The sequence below is a fragment of the Ammospiza nelsoni genome, chromosome 1 (genome assembly GCF_027579445.1).
Source record: "Ammospiza nelsoni isolate bAmmNel1 chromosome 1, bAmmNel1.pri, whole genome shotgun sequence".
In the NCBI taxonomy this organism is placed as follows: domain Eukaryota; kingdom Metazoa; phylum Chordata; class Aves; order Passeriformes; family Passerellidae; genus Ammospiza; species Ammospiza nelsoni.
This window is the reverse complement of record NC_080633.1, coordinates 71,228,795-71,247,892: the sequence shown is the minus strand read 5'-3', so window position 1 is coordinate 71,247,892 and position 19,098 is coordinate 71,228,795. Positions and strand designations below refer to the sequence as shown.

The 19,098-nt window shown below is 41.1% G+C and overlaps 1 protein-coding gene across 1 annotated transcript; it reads left to right on the top strand.

Annotated features, from left to right (window-relative positions):
* Positions 1-3,525: 3,525 nt before the first annotated feature.
* On the top strand, positions 3,526-18,565 carry SERPINB5 (serpin family B member 5). The gene is made up of 7 exons (XM_059471287.1): positions 3,526-3,690; positions 8,891-9,065; positions 11,645-11,782; positions 12,774-12,891; positions 14,161-14,303; positions 15,680-15,847; positions 17,071-18,565. Exons 2-7 carry the CDS (start codon positions 8,892-8,894, stop codon positions 17,461-17,463), a joined length of 1,134 nt encoding a protein of 377 aa, XP_059327270.1. The 5' UTR covers positions 3,526-3,690; position 8,891; the 3' UTR covers positions 17,464-18,565.
* The last annotated feature ends 533 nt before the right edge of the window (positions 18,566-19,098 follow it).

Genomic DNA, 19,098 nt, shown 5'->3' with positions numbered 1-19,098 from the left:
GGGAAAAAAAATAGGCTGTTTGTTGCTGTTCAGTTTATGTCTCTCTCAGTGGAAGCATGGTGTTATGCTTTGTTATTGTTGTGTTATTTTAATTTCAAATTAACTTGTGGTCAATGTGATATTTTACTCACATTTCTTATGAAATGAAAAGTACTTTGGCTATGGCTTATTCCTGTTATTAAATAGTAATATAGACTCATGCTATGTGAAAAATATGAAAAGCTCTGCTGTGTATACTTGTTTACAGACACTGCAGTCTTTCTTACCCTTTGAATATTTCTAATTGTATTAAAGCTGTAGGCCGCTAAATCAAAACAAAAGTGTACAAATAACCTCCTACCACTGGTTTCCTTGCAAGATCCAAAGCTTATAGTGAAAGCTGTAACTCGATTAGAAGATCTTTCATGACTGAAGGCATAGAAAGAGTGCACCAGTTTTAGTCTATTCATTATTCAGTCCCACTTGTAGATGATTCCCCATGTGGTCTTTTAAGTATGTGGGCATTAATTGCAATCAGACATGCACTAACAGTTAGTGATTAGGGGGAAGGAAAAATAAGGACTACAGTGGATGCTTTGAACCTCTGAAACAATTTAAATAGTTCTTCATGCTGTATTGAGCAGCAAGAGTATTCCCTCCCTGCAGCAAGAGTGGGGAGAAGGCAGCTGGTGTTTTTTCCTTTCCAGCAGCATGTAGGAACAGTGTTCCTAGGAGGGAGTGGCAGGGAGAGCCAGGAGAGAGAGGACTGAGAGCAGGCTGAGTAACAGGAGAGTCACCCGGTGGGTCGCATCCCTTCTGCAATGGAGTGTGTCAGTTCAGAGATGCAGGCACACAAATGTAACTGCTGGATCCTAGCATGCAGCAACATCTTTGGGTTTTTCCATGAGACCTGGAAGAGTGAGGACAGTAGCTCATTTATTACTCTGCCAGTACAATGTAACTTGGCTGTGTTAAAGGCTTCACACTAAGATTCAAAGTGTTCTATGTCACATCCCCATTGTTTCTACCTTATTCTTTTTTCTTTTTACCTATTTTTTGATAGGAGATGTCCAATTCACAGGGGACTTAAAAATAATTTTTATTTTTTCATAAGGAGAAATCCTGTTATTGGTTCTATTTTTTTTTTTTTTATTTTGGTGGTAGAAAAATAGGTCATAATAGGTGTGAGTTGAAAATACTTTGAGATTAAACTGAACACAACTGATTTAGTGAAAGGTAAATGAAGGACGTGGGGATGCTGATACAAGTAGTTGTTATTCAGTCAGACTGAGGAAGAGCGTTCGTGGACACACAAAGCTTTGCTTCTTGTGCTGTGCAAACTTCGACTACCTGAGATTCAGCATCTTCTTACTCTTCAAGTAAGCATTTTCTACTTTCACACATCTTCCTTGTTGGTCTGTAAGTAACAACCATAAATTCCCATAAATCTGAATAAGTAGCTAGCAGGAAGTCACTATAGTAATTTTAACACTGCTTTCAAGAGCAAGTGAGCCCAAACTGTCCATTCTTGGGGGAAGCAAAACTGCCTCATGAGTCACTCAGTTACCAAAGCCAGTGTACTTCTTCACTTGAAGCATAACAATTGCAGCAGTAATTACTAGTTTCATGGCACCATGATCAGAATTAATTAATTTCTCAGCACTAACTAGGTCAGACTGAAGGATTCTGTACTGCTACATGGTGCCAGATCTCAGCCATCGCAGAGCAGTTTCCCAGTGAGGTGTACCCCGTGATGTTTACACACCTCCATCTTGGCAATGAAGAGCCCTTTCCCTTTTCCACTGACCAGCCCTTTGAGGCACATACCTATATCTGTATTTCTTGCCTGTCAGTAAGAAGGAAATGGATCTGGTGAGTTGTGCTGTCTCTGTGAAGGCAGTCTGCCTGTTGTCCACCTCCCCACAGCTTATCCAGAAGCTCCCGAGCCACTTCACAGTGACTGTACTTGTTAGACCTGGGTCTTAAAAAAGGTTTGCTTCTGCAGAGATGGCAACACTTGACTTTAGATTACCTGCAGACATCTGAGAAGAGTCTGGCAGCCAAAATTATTGTGTATTTTCATAAACATTTCCCTTACAGAAAGCTTAATTAGATACACAACAATGATGTTCCAGATGGCACAGTTTAGCCAGCTGGCCTGTATCTTATTTTAATTGCCTAAACATATCCACACCCTGTCTTTGTTATGAATTCAGTTATGGAAAAGGACATGAATTTTAAATTTGCTGTCTGGCAGTGACGGAAGGTGAACTCCATCTGCATCACAGCAAAAAAAAAAAAAAAAAAAAAAAATTCATTTGGGTAATAAGAGCTTAGAAGCCTCTTGGAAGGAAACATGGGTAGGACCCAATCAGGATGCTGTGGTGTGGTCTGATTTATGCTCAAAGCAACACAGAAACATGTCATTCCAGAAGGAGATACCATCTCCCCAATTCCCACTGTCACCAAGGGAGTACCATGCTGGTGAAAATGCATCCTTTGGTGTCCTACCCCTTTCATTTGGGCAGCTGGGCGCACCAGCACTTCAAACCTGAAAGCAGATTCAATTATCTTGCTTGTGCTTTTTATAGTCTAAAAATATGCAGGGGCACCTGGGGTTACTGAGGTGTGAACTCGGGCTGTGCCTGTGGTGTGGGGCCATTTCCTCATGGGGACTGAGGGGCAGCCGTGGCCTGCCAGGGGTACTGGCACATCAGTCTGATGTCTCCGCTTTCCACTGCGGAGAGTTCAGCTGCCCAGCCAGGGAATTGTGTGGAGCAGGGGCAGGGCTTGGTAAGGGCAGCATATGTCTTTCAAATTATAGAAAATAGACCTGGTGGGCTGCGCTGGCACCTCTCCCTGTCCCTTTCTTTTCCCACCCTGTCATGTTCATTGGTACTAAGGTGGGCTGTATTTACATGAACCCAGTGGTGCCCAATCTGGAAGTGAAGGGGTGGGATTTTCTGTTCCCTGCCACCTCTGGGCACAGCTGGCAGCAGGGAAGGCTGCTCCCTTGCAGAGGACCTGGCTGCTTATGGGAGGGAGCTTTGCTTTGCAGCAAGAAGATGTTTTCCTTTGAGCATTAACTCCAGTTTGACCTTGAGCTTTTTAGGCAGCCAAACACACACATATGCCTCGTGGGCAGAGTTAAGATACTGCCTTAACGCATATACAGATGCAAAGTGCCCAGCCACACACTTCTACGTGTTTTGGTTTTCTTCTGGGTCTCTTTTTCACGATTACATTTTTTCTGCAAATAGCAGTAATCCCAGTTGGAGTTTCTTGGGGTGCTGGTTTTGCTGAGAAGATCTTTAAGTTGCTCATCAACTCCTGCATTCACTCCTTCATTCGTTTTTGTCTTCTGCCTTTTGTATTGCGCTTGCTGAAGGCAACACACAGGGCTGCTCTTTCCTGCCAGAGCTTGTTGTTGTCTTCAGTGGCTGGGCAGGCAAAGACAACTCTGGTGTGAATCATTTTGCTCCTCCAATGTAGGAGTTGCCATGAAGAATGATTAAGGGAGGGGGAAAAAAAAGCGAGAGTGAGAGGGAGTGTGTGTGTGTGTGCACAAATTGAGGCTGGGAAAGTGGGAGTGGTGTCCATGAGTAGGCAAGTAACAGAGTCTTCTGCTCAGCAAGGTTTCTGCACGGGCAGCTGGTTCTTTGTGCTGTGCTCACTTCATTGATTCGTTTACCAGGATTATAGCCTTGCAAAGTAAGTACAGCTTTTTTCTTTCTCTGATACTTTAATTTATGCTGAGCTAATAGTTAACAAATCTTGGCTGTGAAGCATAATTGCATGGAGGGAGTGGGATAAGGAAATTTGTACCAAAAATGTACATGTGGAATCAAAGAAGCTTTTTTGCCTTCCAAACAACACTGTTTTGGTTTCATTTCAAAACTGCTGCAATTGCTATGCTAGGTTTCTTTCTTTTTGGAAAGATTCATTGGAAGAATGAATAAGATCCGGCAAGTGAGACAGCAAGGGCATTAGGAATTATTAAAATATGGTGGTTTATTGCAAATGGCTATTCCCATATTAGAAAAAGCATGTTGTGTATCATGCCATGAAAATCCTCCATATGCCAAAGTATGATTTAGGTTGGTTTGTAAGCCCCTGATAGAAAGGAATATTCCTCTCGTTTTCTGAAGAGGTGTGTACACTCTGCTCTGTTTGCTCCGAGTTATTAACCAAGTGACTAATCCACACTTGTTTAAAGTGAAGGACAGGAGCTTAGGCCTAGTAATTACACATTTATTTTTCAGTGTGACCATTTAGTTTGAACAGTTCATTGGCTATTGAAGTACAACAAAGCATGTTGCAGTGGCTTGTTTCTCTTTCTTTCCTGGAGTGACTTTCCCCGCTCTGTTGCTGACAGTGCTTTTTCCTCAACCATGAGATGCTCTGGTCCCACATCAGTCTGATGTCTTGCACTCCTCAATGTCTGTTCAGACAAAATTTTGTCCTTGATTTTTATCCAGGTAATTTGCCAGGTGGAGAGTTGTCATTTCTGTAGAAGAAGGAAAGGTTCGGATAAATCTTTTATTTCCTTTGTATAGTATATGCTGAGTAAGAGCTTAAGTAGGGTCGTGTTAAACTCTTGATCTAGTTTCAATATTAATGCCTCACTTGTGAAATTTGCATGTGGGTTATTTTATATAATTCATCCTCTTGGAATTTTGTTTGGACTGGAGAGACTGCAGCACTGGCACTCACAACTCCTGAGATATAAACCAAATATATCCCCCAGGATTGGATAGCCAGCAATGTCTCTGCTTTATCTGCCACAGATGTCTTCTCCTGGAAAGACTGCTTAACCAAGAGAAGAATAACATAAATACTTGGTTCTGCTTTATTGGATTATTCCTGCCATACAACTAACTTGACTTGTCAGACATTTGCACACAGATGTTGCTATTCTTGTGATTGTATTTTTGAATATAAGTTATATTTAGATTTTCCCTTAGTAAGCAGATAGTAAAAAAAGCCTCCCTGTTGGTTTAGTTTGTTTTTTGGGGGGAGGGTGTTTTGTAGTTGTTGTTGAATCCAAGAGTGACTAAGCAAAAATGGTGTCTTATACCAATAAACAAGTTTAAGTTGGATTTTTCTGAACTGGTTCTGTAGCCTTTCAGCTCCCTTCTGTATCTGAAAATGTTTCTTTCACACTGTGACAGTCGCAGTTTTAAATAAAGTTGGGTGGATCGCAAGCTCCAAGTGCTTAGAAGATGCCCCAGTGCTGCAGGCCTTTCTGGAAATGCTGATAGTTTGCTTTCCTGGGAAAGGAGGCACCCAATGAGAATCCTTGCAGCAGGCCTTTTTAAAAATTCATTTTCAGTTTTTTGACTCCTCCCTATTTGAGGGTTCCCTGTGATTACTGGCTCAGGAGCTATGTCTGATTTCTGAGACTGCTAATGGGCAGCTAATGGGCTTTCCTCTCACCGGGAGCCTCAGCCCTTCTCACCTGGCTGGAACTGGCTTTACTGGACTTGCAAGGCTTGGGGTGCTCAAGGCTTTAAAGAGATTTAAGATTTTAAAATATTTAATGCTGTAAATTCTTTTCAGTAATATGAATGTTGTAAGCTCTTAAACATAATATAATGGTCAATATTAAATGGAGAATAAAAAACAGACTGACCAGTTGAAAAAGATGGTGGAATAGAGATTATTCTTTGCTGCCCAGCCAATAATTCAAGGTCAAGGGTGCAACTGAGCTTTTTTCCCCAACAAAATGCCCTGAATGCTCCTTATTTCAATGGTAGCATTGAAAAGAAGAAATTAGAATAGAGAGCTTTGCCACTACCAAACAATTTCACTCTCCTCCAAAGAAGCTTTGAGAGAATCAGCAGTTACTGGATGAACAAAGGTACATAAAAGGTTCACCATGAAATACCTCCTGTTTTTCTCACTGAAAAGAAACATCGAAACTTTATAAAAAATCATCCAATGAATAGTATAAGAGTTACTCATGAGGCCAGAGGAGTTTTTAAGCCATGGTACAGCTTTTAACTGGCATAAGGAAGAAGAAATTAATTCAATTATGTAAAATTTCCTATTTTATTTTCTTACTCTGGATGTCTTGCAACCCAAGGAAGTGAAACACAAGTAGTGCATCTACATCTCAAAGTCAACATTAAGCCAGAAAGGAACAAGTGATACCTTTAATTAGGTATGATTTCATATTGATTTTTACTCTGTAAGGAATATCCAGAGGCCTGAATAGAATAATATCATGCCAGCTAATACTAAATAATATACTCCATTAAAATTAAATTAAACTCCAAATTAAATGTTTTTTGGGTGTATTGCATGACTCATGAGATTTTTTGTATTATTTGTCTTTTTGAGGGTGGTTGATATTTACTGAATGACGCATTCTTGGTTCCCTGGGAAATTTTCCAGTTAGAAATACCTGTGAAGTTAGTACTTGCCCCAAATCTTCAATTTTGGGGGGTGGAGTGGGGTGGGGCAGAGAGAGAGAGAGACTGAGAATCAGACAGAGTATAGGAGTGTATTGTCTGTTCCTGTGAGAATGGTTGAGGTAATGGCAAAGATAAGGCAGGTAGCCTATGCAGGGGAATTTATTTGAGACATGCATGGGCACAAAATAGCCCACATTTGTGATGAGCAATTGCAAGGAGGCATTTAAAGGAAAGATTTTATGTTTGCTTCTTTGCCCCGTTTTTCCAAGTTACTCCCTGATCAGTATTCTCAGTCTTTCAGACTTGTTCTGCCTTTGGCCACTGTCCTGCCTAAAGCTCTCCTCCCTTAAGGTGTGTGCTGAGCCCATGGTTGCTGACAAGCTCGACTTTTCTGCTAATTAGTTGCTCTCATGGCTGAGAAATGGTGTCTGCGTAAGCGAGGCGGGTGGTTGCGGTGCTGGGCTGGCACTGGGTCCTCTCCTACACCCATAAGATCTCTGAGATGTTTCCTGAACCCCGTTGTGACATCAGCCCGATGCATGCTGATGCTGTGAAATGGGATCTCCCATGGAAAATTCCTCTTTACCAAGCAGCTGCCAGAGCACTGGAAGGGAGACAAGTCCAGCCAGACCCATTCTGAATTCTGAGTCTGACAAAACCTCAGGATGTTGCAAACTCTCTGGATTTTCATGTGGGGATAAGTTTCTCCAGTGAAATATATTCAATGTTTGCTATCTTCAAGACAGATTCTTTTTCTTGTTTGATTTTTTTTTTTGTTCCCCTCAGTGGGAGTGGATTTGTTAGCAAACAGTTTGTTGCTAATACCAACAGTCAGAACATTTTGCAGGAGAGCAGGGCTGGTTAGGTGAGCTTTTCAAACTTGGACTTAAAAAGCTTTGGTTTAATGCCACTGTATCTTTTATTAAACTTGATTAAATGCAGTGCATTTCACTAACCTTTTATGCTGCATGTTTTAGCCCAAAACAAACTAGTTGTCAAGTAAAACAATTGCCCTACCTAACAGATACAAGAACATGTATAAGTTAATTAAAATAAAAATAAAGACATTTATTTTGTAAAAGGCTTCTGTAGTCAAACAGGTCTTACGAGTAAATCAAAGTTCTTTCTCTATTGTGTCGCAGGCAAATTACGTGCCCATTCTGTTACTCCCACAAAAAATAGTTATAAAATTTATAACTACTGCAATTTATTTGGAAGTCATTATTACTGTCAAGTACCACAGCTGCTCTGAAGTGTCTCTGTACAATGGTGTCAGATGTTCAGCTTCATTTGGGCAGCATAACACATGCAAAAATTTCCATTTCCTTTCTGTCCCTGTCAATAGCTTTGATGGAGCCATTTAGCACTAGTTTAAACAGTTTCCTTTTTTTTTAGGGATACATGGTATTGGGGGCATGGTACTGCCAAATTCACTATACCAAAGGGGTCATCTTCTGTGTGACTGCTGGTCTAAAGCCAGAATTGTGCTATTGACTGAAATTCTGGGGCTCACCCTTCTTGGCTTGAATCTACACAAATGTGCTCATATGAAAGTGCAACTTGGGGTATGTGAAAGCAGCCTGGAAGATGGGAATAGTCTCTGGCTTTCCCAGAGCATGGACAGTAGCAATTGTGCCTTGCCTTTCCTGACTGCACAGGTCATGTAACACCCCTGTGGTATCTGCAGTTACTGAGAGTGGTTAGGAAAATCTTTGAGTTAAAATGGTGCCAGTGATGGGTGGGCACACGGCAGAATTTTTTAGAAGGCCTCCTTTAAGTTTCTAAAATAATCTCAACATACAGGACCAGACAGTTTTCTGGAGACTTCTGGCAAGGCCGGGGATAATCAACCCCAAGAGGAGGGACATGTACCAAAGCTAAAGGTTTAATGGACAATTAGCCATTAAGCAAGATGGAGAAGTTATGAGACCATTAAAGACCTGTCTGAGAGCCAGGAGATCCCAGAGCATAGGTGAATTACCTTCTGAGTCGGCACTTTTTAAGAGTATCAATTAAAAACAAATTAAATTCATATATGATCCAGTTTGACTCAGTGTGTGTGGGTCAGATTGTCTCAAGTGCTTCTGATAATACTGGCTCTTCATAACACGTGGCATTGCCTGCTGTCACTTGAAGATGATGGCTATTACTGAACCTCTCCTCTCCTCTCCTCTCCTCTCCTCTCCTCTCCTCTCCTCTCCTCTCCTCTCCTCTCCTCTCCTCTCCTCTCCTCTCCTCTCCTCTCCTCTCCTCTCCTCTCCTCTCCTCTCCTCTCCTCTCCTCTCCTCTCCTCTCCTCTCCTCTCCTCTCCTCTCCTCTCCTCTCCTCTCCTCTCCTCTCCTCTCCTCTCCTCTCCTCTTCCATCCTGAAAGTCCAAGATGCCCAGTCCAGATCCTGGTGCCAGCCTCTTTCAGTGCTCTGACCCAGCCCCACCACAGCAAGAACTGGAATTACAGACTAAGTGAGTCATCTCTCCTTTCTCTTTTCCATTTCAGGATGACAATGGATGCTCTGCAACTAGCAAACACTGCCTTTGCAGTTGATATGTTCAAAAAGCTATGTGAGAAGGACAAAACAGCCAACATTATTTTTTCCCCACTATGCACCTCAACGTCTCTGGCTCTGGCATACAAAGCTACAAAAGGTGATACTGCAGAGCAGATGAAACAGGTAAGTTGTCAGCAGCCTGTTCTGTGGCTGCAAAGTTATATGGCTGTTGTAGGGCTCTTATTAACTCCTGTTAACGTTCTCCTGGATGTCTGGTTGCCTTGTAAGAAAGACTTCAAATTATCCATCTGAATTTCTTGAATAGTTCCACACTCCATGGCCCTGCACAACAAAAGGGTGAAACTCTGTCTTAGATCACTGCATGGATCTCTGTCCAGATCACTACATTTTCTACATACCTGTTTTTTCATTATTCAAAAACGCTTAAGCTTTAGAGAATTGAAAATGATTTTGCCACTGCTGTCAGCAGCAAGTATTTGTAGCAGCCCTGTCACTGACTTTTCCCCTTTCTCCCACAATACTGTAAAGAGGAGATGGATAGAGTAGAAGGGGCACAATTTAGTCCATGTTTCTCCTTTCAAGCAGCTCATGGTGTTCAAGGGGTTTCCAGCATCGTGATCCAGCATGGCAGTCATGATTCAATCAGTTTATGTGGTGCAGGGAGTGAGCCCTCCAGCCTTGTCTGCTGCCTCTGTGTAAGCAGAGATTGAGCTGGATCCTTTTAATCCCAGTGAGGGTCCCCACAGTTTCTGCAGTTACCTAAAGGTTCATGAAATGCAAATTAAATATACATTTGTATGCTGATTATCACCTGGCTCTGAAAGACTCTCTGTATATTTGAATGTATTTTCCCTCCTTTGGAAATTCCTCCATGTAGTTTCTCATTCACTGAAAGTACCTCTGAGCACAGCCTTCTGTGCTCCTACTTATGCCACAGATTACAGGAATCTTGTGCTGTTCACAGAGCTGCACAGCAATATGTCCATGAAAGTCATAGAATCATGGAATGATTTCTGTGGGAAGGGATCTTAAATCTCCATGCTCCAGGCAGGAACATCTTCCACTAGAGCAGATTGCTCCAGACCCTATCCAACCTGGCATTGCAGACTTTTGGGGATGGATCCTGTAAGCTCTGCACATTTTTCCAAACAGTATTAAAAAAAAAAAAAATTAAATTTAAATTTAAATGGTACCCTGCAGCTCCCTTACCATTTCAAAATTCAAGTGTTGTCTTTCTGGTGGGAAAGTTAAAAATATTACCCTGCCCTTATTTCGCTTTCACTTGTGTCTGCAATTTGCTTTGAACCATTCCATAATAACAAGTTAACCTGCACCTCCTCAAGTGGAGCTCTGTTACACAAGCGCACTTGTGTTTCATATTTCTCTAGTGGTATTTAAAAAGTGCTGACTACAGATGCTAAGGAGAGCTTGGTATGCTTTTAAGTGTAATATCTCCTATTTTCCATGTCTCCTGTAGCTTCTGCTTTCCCCTGAGTTTGTGCTTGGGTTTTAAATACTAGGTACAAAAGGAGCCAGATTGGCAGCTGTACTCTGGAACATTGGTTAACAAACTTGTGCCAAAAATTCTTTCAGGTAGAGAAACTGCAGTAGCTTTCTCCTCCAACCTAGTTCCCAGGCACAGAAGCTTCCTGCACCTAACATGCAAAGAGATAAAACTGTTGGAGGAAAAGGAAATAAGTTGAGAAAATTGTTTCTAAGGAGATGGAGTTGGCTATGACAGCTGTGCTGCTGCTGTAATGGGAGTTTATTTCCTTCTGCTCCCACTGACCAAGGAGAGGGGAGGTTATGGAAGGGTGATTATGGCAGAGCAGCAATTTTGTCTGTGAAGATGTGATGTGTTCTGGGAGAAAGAGCAGTAGTGATGTACAAAAAGGAAAGAAGGTCACAAGTGCCTGCTGTGCTTCATAAGGCAATTTGAGGCAGTGAGGTGGGTGGACAGGCTTCCTTTAATGAAACAGCCACCATCAAAGAGCCTGTAATAAGTAGGCATCAAAAGTTGAATTCATATTTATAGGGTTATTTCCAAACAAAGGCATCATTATCCCAGTATTTCGTAGAACTGGACTTGTCGTTCCCAGGAGTTGGGAGGTAGCCATGTGTGGGTCAGCAGCCCTGCCCATGCTTGGACTCTGCCTACAAAACCAAACACAGTTATCTTTATCTGATCAGTTTTTGCTGAAATGTCATGTGATGTCACGTATTAGTCACAGCAGTCAGAAAACTTGATGATCTGTCAAGCATTTTTAAAGGTATAGCCCAGTTCTGGAAAGGAGATTATCTGGGACCCTCTCACAAGCTCTGTCCTAAAAGCTTCAGGATTTTGGGTGGGAATGTAAGTTTGACAAAAGCATTATGACTCCATACTATGGAGTTTTAGTTCAATAAGTTATATCAGCAGCATGAACAGCTCTATTGGTTTCTTTGGATTGCTCATAGGAAAGAAATGCATTTGGTGAAAGTTCTGGTAGGATCAGGTTTTTAGATTTATGTGAGCATGTCAAATACAGAAATGATTTTTGAGTAACAAAAGTGAGAGGCTCTGTCATTAGCTTAAATACAAAAAGCAACAGCTCTGGTCACAAACGAACATTTTTTGCTTAGCTGTTAGGAATGTTTAGATAATAATAATAATAATAATAATAATAATAATAATAATAATAATAATAATAATAATAATAATAATAAAAGATGCTTAGTGTTTTATCATTTTAACTTAACAGGTGCTCCATTTACAAGATGTCAAAGATGTTTCTTTTGGGTTTCAAACAATAACTTCAGATGTTTCCAAACTCAGCTCTTTCTTTGCACTGAAAATGGTTAAACGGCTCTTTGTAGACAAGTCTCTCAATCCTACCACGGTAAGTACTGCAGGAAAACCCTGGTGTTATGAATTACTTGGCCATCATGTGGATGAATTATGGTGTCAGACCATATGTTATTTAAAATTAATTCTTGTACTTTTGGTTGTTGGTTGACTGGACTCAAATGATAAACAGCATAATGTTGCCTGCTGCCATAATGGTTTGTGGGAGGATAGATGAGTCTGCTGCTTGACCCCAAGCTGTGCAACTCTTACAACACTTTTAATTCTTTCATTACTATGCTTTAGGTCAGTAGCAAGTTTGGTTTTGAATGCAACATAACTTCTATGCCACATCAAAGTCTTTGCATTGCAAGTATGAGTGAAAATGAGTATAAAAAAAAATTGGTAGTGCAAGTGTATGTCCAGTGCACACACCCAAGTAATTATTGCAAAAGCTTCAGTGAAGCTTTGAGAAGGCCGAAGCCTGACTATTGAAGCAACGCAAGTGAAGAAGGTGATGTTTGGCCTTTTAACTTATGAACTTTGCAAAAAACTGACAAGAATGCTCTGTGTGTTGGATTTTTTCCCCCCCAAAATTGTCTCTGAGTAGAGTCCCAAGCAAGGACAACATCAGCCTGAGAGAGGTGTTTCAGAAAACTCAACAAGCTGCAGTGATGCTGTGATCAGATCACCGGCAGTTCAGCCTGTGCTGCAGCAAGCCAGGACCCAGGGCAATGAGTGTCTTCCCTGGTGAGGACAGATGTGATGGGAGCAGACTGTGGCCTCTGTCTCAGTCTTGCTCAGGCCTGGACTGAGGGTTGTTCTATGCTGTAAACTGGCAACATGGTCACTGCTGCAATATCAAAGTTACTGTACTGCTGATGTAGCACCACTGGTCTGAAAACCTTGGGAGGGATGCACTGGATGCATCACTGTCTGTCCTTGTTGTCTCCTGCAGTTATTTAATACCTTTCCTCAAACAAAAATGAACTCCTCAACTACCCAATGGAACTTAACTAAGGTAACTGGTTACTTGTGTCTTTCAGGACTTTGTCAACTCCACAAAGAGACCTTTTCCTTCTGAACTGGAATTAGTGGAGTTCAAAGAAAAAACTGAGGAAACCCGAGAAAAGATCAACAAATCCCTTTCAGAGCTGACTGATGGTGGGTACAGCTTAACCTTGGGAATGCTGTTTGCCTCTTTGGAGAAAGATCTTTATCCTTGTGACACCTCTTTAGGAGTAAATACATAGTGAAAGAAGACTAGGCCTACTATTTGGATTCATGAGGATTAGCAGCACTGACTTCACTGCTGCAGCGCTTCTGAAGGTGGAAGTGTGAGATTGACCTTGAATTAGCCTTGGGGAAAGCTGCTCACATTTGACTGCAGCAGGATGGGCTGGGAGAATGACAGGTCCTGGCTGTGGAGCATCACAACATGAAAAACCAAAACATCCAACCCTCTAATTCCTTTAAAACCTTCATTGTAATGGGAAGTACTCGTTGGACTCTGAGTTTCAGGCTGTTAATTACTGTCTCAGCTGCTGTTGCCAGCAAGGGTGCCACAAGCAGGTGTGGGTGTCTCATTTGCCACCTTGTGGAAGCCCTGGCAGAGGTGGCCCTGGGGTTGGTTGCCACCTGTTGCCCTCGTGTGGTGCAAATATGGAAAGCCAACAAATTCTCTGGTGGTAGCTCAATGCATCACTTCCATGCAAGCTTACAAACTTTCCTCTGTCACCATCTTACCTGTGAATATGGAAACACCACGCACGAGTCTGCTCCTTCCCAGGCTGGCACAGGTGCCCACGGGGGAGCACCTGGCCTTGCCTGGGCAGCTCCAACACAGGACTTGCCTTCCCAGTGCTCTGAATTCACGGTCATTTATGGCAGTGCTTGAACCAGTCTAAAACAGAGAGAATGGGTCATGGAATTTACATCCTCTTTTGAACTTTGTAGTGGTATTTGGATATTAACTGTAATCAAAGCAGCATTTTTTTTTGTTATCCTGGTTATTTTATTCTTGTGTATCAGTCTAGAAAAGAGTAGCTGCTAATTTGAAGCTACCCTTCAAGTCTTGCTCTCCAAATAAGAAAGTGTTTTTTCACTTAAACCTGTTGAATTTCACTGAAAACTCAGCACCTTCTTTAAGGTACTGAACAAAAGCAGGAGATTTAGTTTTCATTACATCTAATATAAACCAACAAAACATGTCATTTAGAAGATCTGCCTTGAACCCAAGCCCCACATCAAAAATTAAGCTGCAATTTTAAGTAAATGCTCCTTTTTGTAATTTTCCATTAGAAAGAAAATCTTTTATCTCTGAGATGCAGGACACAAATGTGCTTAGTTCAGTGAAATGTTACCATATTCACTTAAAGCAATTGATATATTGCTAATGTAATGTATTAACAATCATCTTAAATCTGTTCACAGGAAAAATGGAGAATGTTTTGAATGAGGATAGTGTAAGTGACCAGACTCAGATCCTTTTAGTTAATGCTGCTTACTTTGTCACAAACTGGATGAAGAAGTTCCCAGAGGCAGAGATCAAAGAATGTCCTTTTAAAGTCAACAAGGTAAGTTCTGGGAAAAAAGAAAAAAAAAGAAAAAGAAAAGTACTGTTTTCTCTCCCGAAAATGCAAACTTTGAGCTAAGGAAGTCCCAATAAGAGGAAATGAGAAATATGTATTGCTATGGCATTCTTAGACTCTATCTAATCTTACCCAGTGTTTCAAGGGTCCCAGATTGTCCTGGGAGTATGTTAAGACAACATGAGCTGAGTACAAGTGGTCAGAAGCAGCTGTTGCCTGCAAGGAGATGCAAATTCTCATGGGTAGCTTTTTCCAAGAGATTGGAAGGTTGCAGGTACCAGAGGCTGCATCCAAAATCCAGCAGAGGTGAAGCACATTGCATTTCTTGAGCTGGTGAAATGTGTACAGTTGTGTCATCTCTTTGATTACGTCCCTTAGGTGCCTGGCCCTGTGTTTTCCTCTTCAGAGATGTCATCCCATCATTCTCCCTCTTTCCAGTCAGGCTCAGGGCTGCAGCTCCCTGCATGTCAGTCCTGCTGAGCCACGAGGTCCATGTGGGAGCAGCACCTGTGGCTGGTGCATTCAGGACTCTGTGACCAGTGATGAAGATTGTAGTCAGAAAACTTACAAGATATAAAACTGCACAACGTTTGTGAGATAAAGAGATTATATTCCAAATATACACTGACACACACATAGAGATGCATAAACAAAGTTGGACTTTCAGGTTCTCTGAAAATATTCATAAATTACCTCATCAGCCAATAGTTCCAGGTAAAAAGTTTTTTCAATCACACAATCAACACTAAAATTTTTAAGTGAAATATCTCAAGATTTTTTTCCCTAAAGTAACATTTTTCTGCTGAATTTGAATTTGAACACTTTCATGTGGACGGAACTATTTTAAAGTCTTCCCTAGAAAATAAAGTGTTTTGTTTTGTCTGTTTGATTTCATTCAAAAGCAAAGACTTAGAGATTTAGGTAAGCCTGAAATTTCTTCTGATGCTGTTTCTACTCCTGAACCAAAATATCAATTATTGGAATGAACAACTTGACCTTCACTATTGAGCAGTGCTCAGTGCTTGACACTTGCTAGCATTACAACACCCTGTAGACAGTGTAGTTGGTTTTACTCAGTGAAAAGGCATGAAGGGCTACCAATATTAGATAAATTTCTCTTTTAAGGCACATCCCCCATATGCTGCTATTGTATTAAGTAGAATTCTCTTCCACTTTTCTTTGGAAAGCTGCCTACTGTAAAAAGCCAACTCTGGCTGCTGCTTTCATTACCTGTGAAAGCCAACAAATTCCCTGGTGGTTACTCAATGTATCCCTTCCATGCAAGTTTACAAACTTTTCTCTGTCACTATCTTATCTCTGAATTAAAACTAATGACAGATTGTTTCCTCTGTGTTTTGCAGACTGAAACTAAGCCAGTGCAGATGATGAATCTGGAAGCTACTTTTTGCCTGGGCTATGTAAAAGATTTAAATGTTGCCATCCTTGAGCTCCCATGCCTTAACAAACATATAAGCATGCTCATTCTCCTGCCCAAAGAGATTGAGGATGAGACCACTGGCTTGGAGAAGGTGAGAGAAAAAAATATAATTGCTGTGATACTTCCCTTGGAAACAGCCCATATAATGCCATAGGTCTATGGAAGGTTTTTGTTATTTAGAAGCAATGTATGAGGAAACACAAAGTAACTTTCCTGTGAATTTACCATCTCATTCTGCTTCTCTGTTCCTCCTCTCATATTTGTGGCATCATCGTTTTCACTGTGTCCCGTGGGAGGTTGTATGTGAGGTTTTGCTCGAGATAGGGAATGCACAGAAAACAGTGTTAAGTGCAGAAGGTGCTTTTTTTCTGGTATCCTTATTGTTTTTCATGTGTACATGATTTATTTTACGAAGGTCTTATACTTCTCCAAGTTTTAATTTTGAGCAGAGATGCCTGCAAATGAGCCATTTTTATTTACCAATTGCACATAAATATGAAAATTAATATGGCATTTCTTGAAGATCAACAATTTCTTATGTCATTTCTCTATGAAAATTTTACGACACGTTTTCACCTCTATTCAAAGTTTATTAAGGACTAAGTAATTAATAATATTAATTAATAGTAAAGTTATTTAAGGATTGAAAGATTGATGATCACTTAAGTCTCCTTTGTAATTTGCTGCAACTGGCCACAAATTTTAAAGGCAGGAAACATCTGTCTTTGCAGCTGTAAGATGCTTTTATATGTTGGAGTAAATTACAGAACACACCTATCATAAAATGCAAGTAAGGCCTTTCGTGATACCAATTTGTTGTGGCCCCACATTCTGCCTCCTCCCTTTCCAGTTTTAAAAAAATTGCTTGAACAGCTGCATGTTTGATTGAGATCAGGCTCTGGGTTTGGATTTTGTATCCCAAATACCAGCAATTTCAGTATTCCTTAGAGTCAGGAATAAAGACTTTTGGATCTCTGCCAGTTGGCCAGGTGTAACCTGGGTAGGGACTGTCTTCCTCAGGTTCCTTCATATGGCTGCTGAGGTGATTGCTTATCAAAAGCTTGCCAGAGCATGCACACGCAGAAGAGTTGCTCCAGAGGCCTGTCCTATGGATTAAATTGTACTTGAATAATATAACTGGGAGTATGTTAAGCCTGAATGCTATAGTTGTGAATTCAAAAACAAAAATTGCCTTTGGACTTTATTTTTTGGAGGGTTAGGAGTGAGAAGTTCAGGAATGGTCTTTTTTTTCTCCTTTCACTTTTCTGAGACTGCTCACTAATTTCCTTTTGTTTTTTTTTTTTATGTTTTCAGCTGGAAAAGGCACTGACCCCTGAGACATTATTACAGTGGACGAATCCCAGCATGATGGCCAACACCAAAGTGAATGTATTTCTTCCAAAGTTTAACGTGGAAGTTGACTATGACCTGAAGCCACTTCTGGAAAGCCTGGGAATGACAAATATCTTCAATGAAAGCACATCAGATTTCTCTGAGATGTGTGAGACAAAAGGTGTGGTTGTGTCAAAGGTCATCCATAAAGTCTCCTTGGAAGTCAATGAACAAGGTGGTGACTCCCGAGAGGTACCTGGATATCGGATTCTGCAGCACAAAGATGAATTTAAAGCTGACCATCCATTTATCTTTTTGTTTAGACACAACAAAACTCGCAACATGATTCTTTCAGGCCGATTCTGTTCTCCTTAAGCGGGGTGTGTTCATTACAAAAAAAGCACAATTATATTTGTGGTGGTGCACACTCCTGTAAAGCTTTTCTTCCTGACTATCACCTTTGAAAGGAAATCTAAGAGGTTCATATATTGGCTGAGTAATACAATGTACTCTACATATGCAGCAGAACTAGGTTCTCTCCTTTTGTTTCCTCCCCTTTAGCGGAATAATTTCCACTGTGAAGAACACACCATATTTTATTGAGAAGTATCCCAGCTTCAGCAACAAGAACATTTTGTTCCTCTGTGACACTTCTTTCCCCAAATGAAGTGAGAGCCTGATTTGAGATAGCTCAGGAGCTGGAAGGGGCTCTAGGAAGAAGAGCTGTATTCCTACTCCCTGGTGAAACCTCTCTCTCTCGTGACTCACACTCTCTGGATTCCTAATACCTAAAAGGGGAAATATGGACATGTGGTATGATCTCCCTCTGTACCTGGCCACACTCTGGTGGTCCAGGGTGCCTTACCAGACCCTGCCAGCACCCACTGAAGAAGTGGACAAGTTCTGCAGCATAGCTACAACAGTTCAGGCTGGCATCAGGATTTGCATCTGTGAAACAGCAGCCACACTGAGGCCTATGGACACCAGAGGCAAAAGCCATGGGGACAGTATGTGTTCCCAGAAGACTCTTCAGCATGAAGCTCCCAGACTGGGGAGGTTGAACTCTGCTGTGTGGCCTTTTTTGATTCATTCCCTTCAGACATGGAAGTTGGGACAAGAGGAATCTTGTTGTATATATCCTAAGGAAAAGAACATTATGCAAATCAAGGATAGAACACTTGGATTAATACTGGAAGTGACACACTTCTCATGCACAGATTATCTGCCATTTCTAGCTCTGGATTCCGCATTAAGGAAATTCCTTACAGTTATTCAATGTCTAAGGCATGAGAAAGAAATAAGGACTTCAACTTGACTGAAATTAACATTGTAATTACTAGTCTTAAAATTCCATAAGAGATTATGGTAATCAGATTTCATTTCTATCTAAAGACTGCCTGCTGCATATGTTCAGTACTTGTTTGCCTAAATACTGTTCAGAATAAAGCACTATAAAACCTGTGTCAAATGTACAATACCTCCAGTGTCAGTCTGTGTGCTCATTGACAGTGTCAGTGTTCACGCCTGACTTCCAATAAATTACAGGAATGGAAATAAGCAGATTCACTTAGGCCACAAAGTCAAAATAACAAAAAAAGCAACTAAGTGAATATCTGGATTGCCCTTCTGATACACATGATGATAGTTCCCAGTCAGGACTATGTTACTAGGTGGTAAGGATACATGCAGAATTCAATTATGTATCCTGAAAAGAAGGAAGGATTCTAGTTGAGAAATCCTCTTGGTGCCTCAGGTCTGAAGGAAACTGGAAAGAGATCTCTAAATGAGAACACACAACAACTCCTAATATGCATACTTTCAACATCAGAGCACTGTTTATTGTGAATTTAGAGACAGGAGATCTGTTTTGATTCTTGAACTTAACAACCCATGAGTGTCACTCGTGTGCCGGGGTTGGGGCAGGAACAGCGAGAGGCAGGGCTGTAGCAAAGGCCAAGAAGGCTTCATTCAAAAGAACCACACGGTTTTTATAGAGCGGTACAATTGATT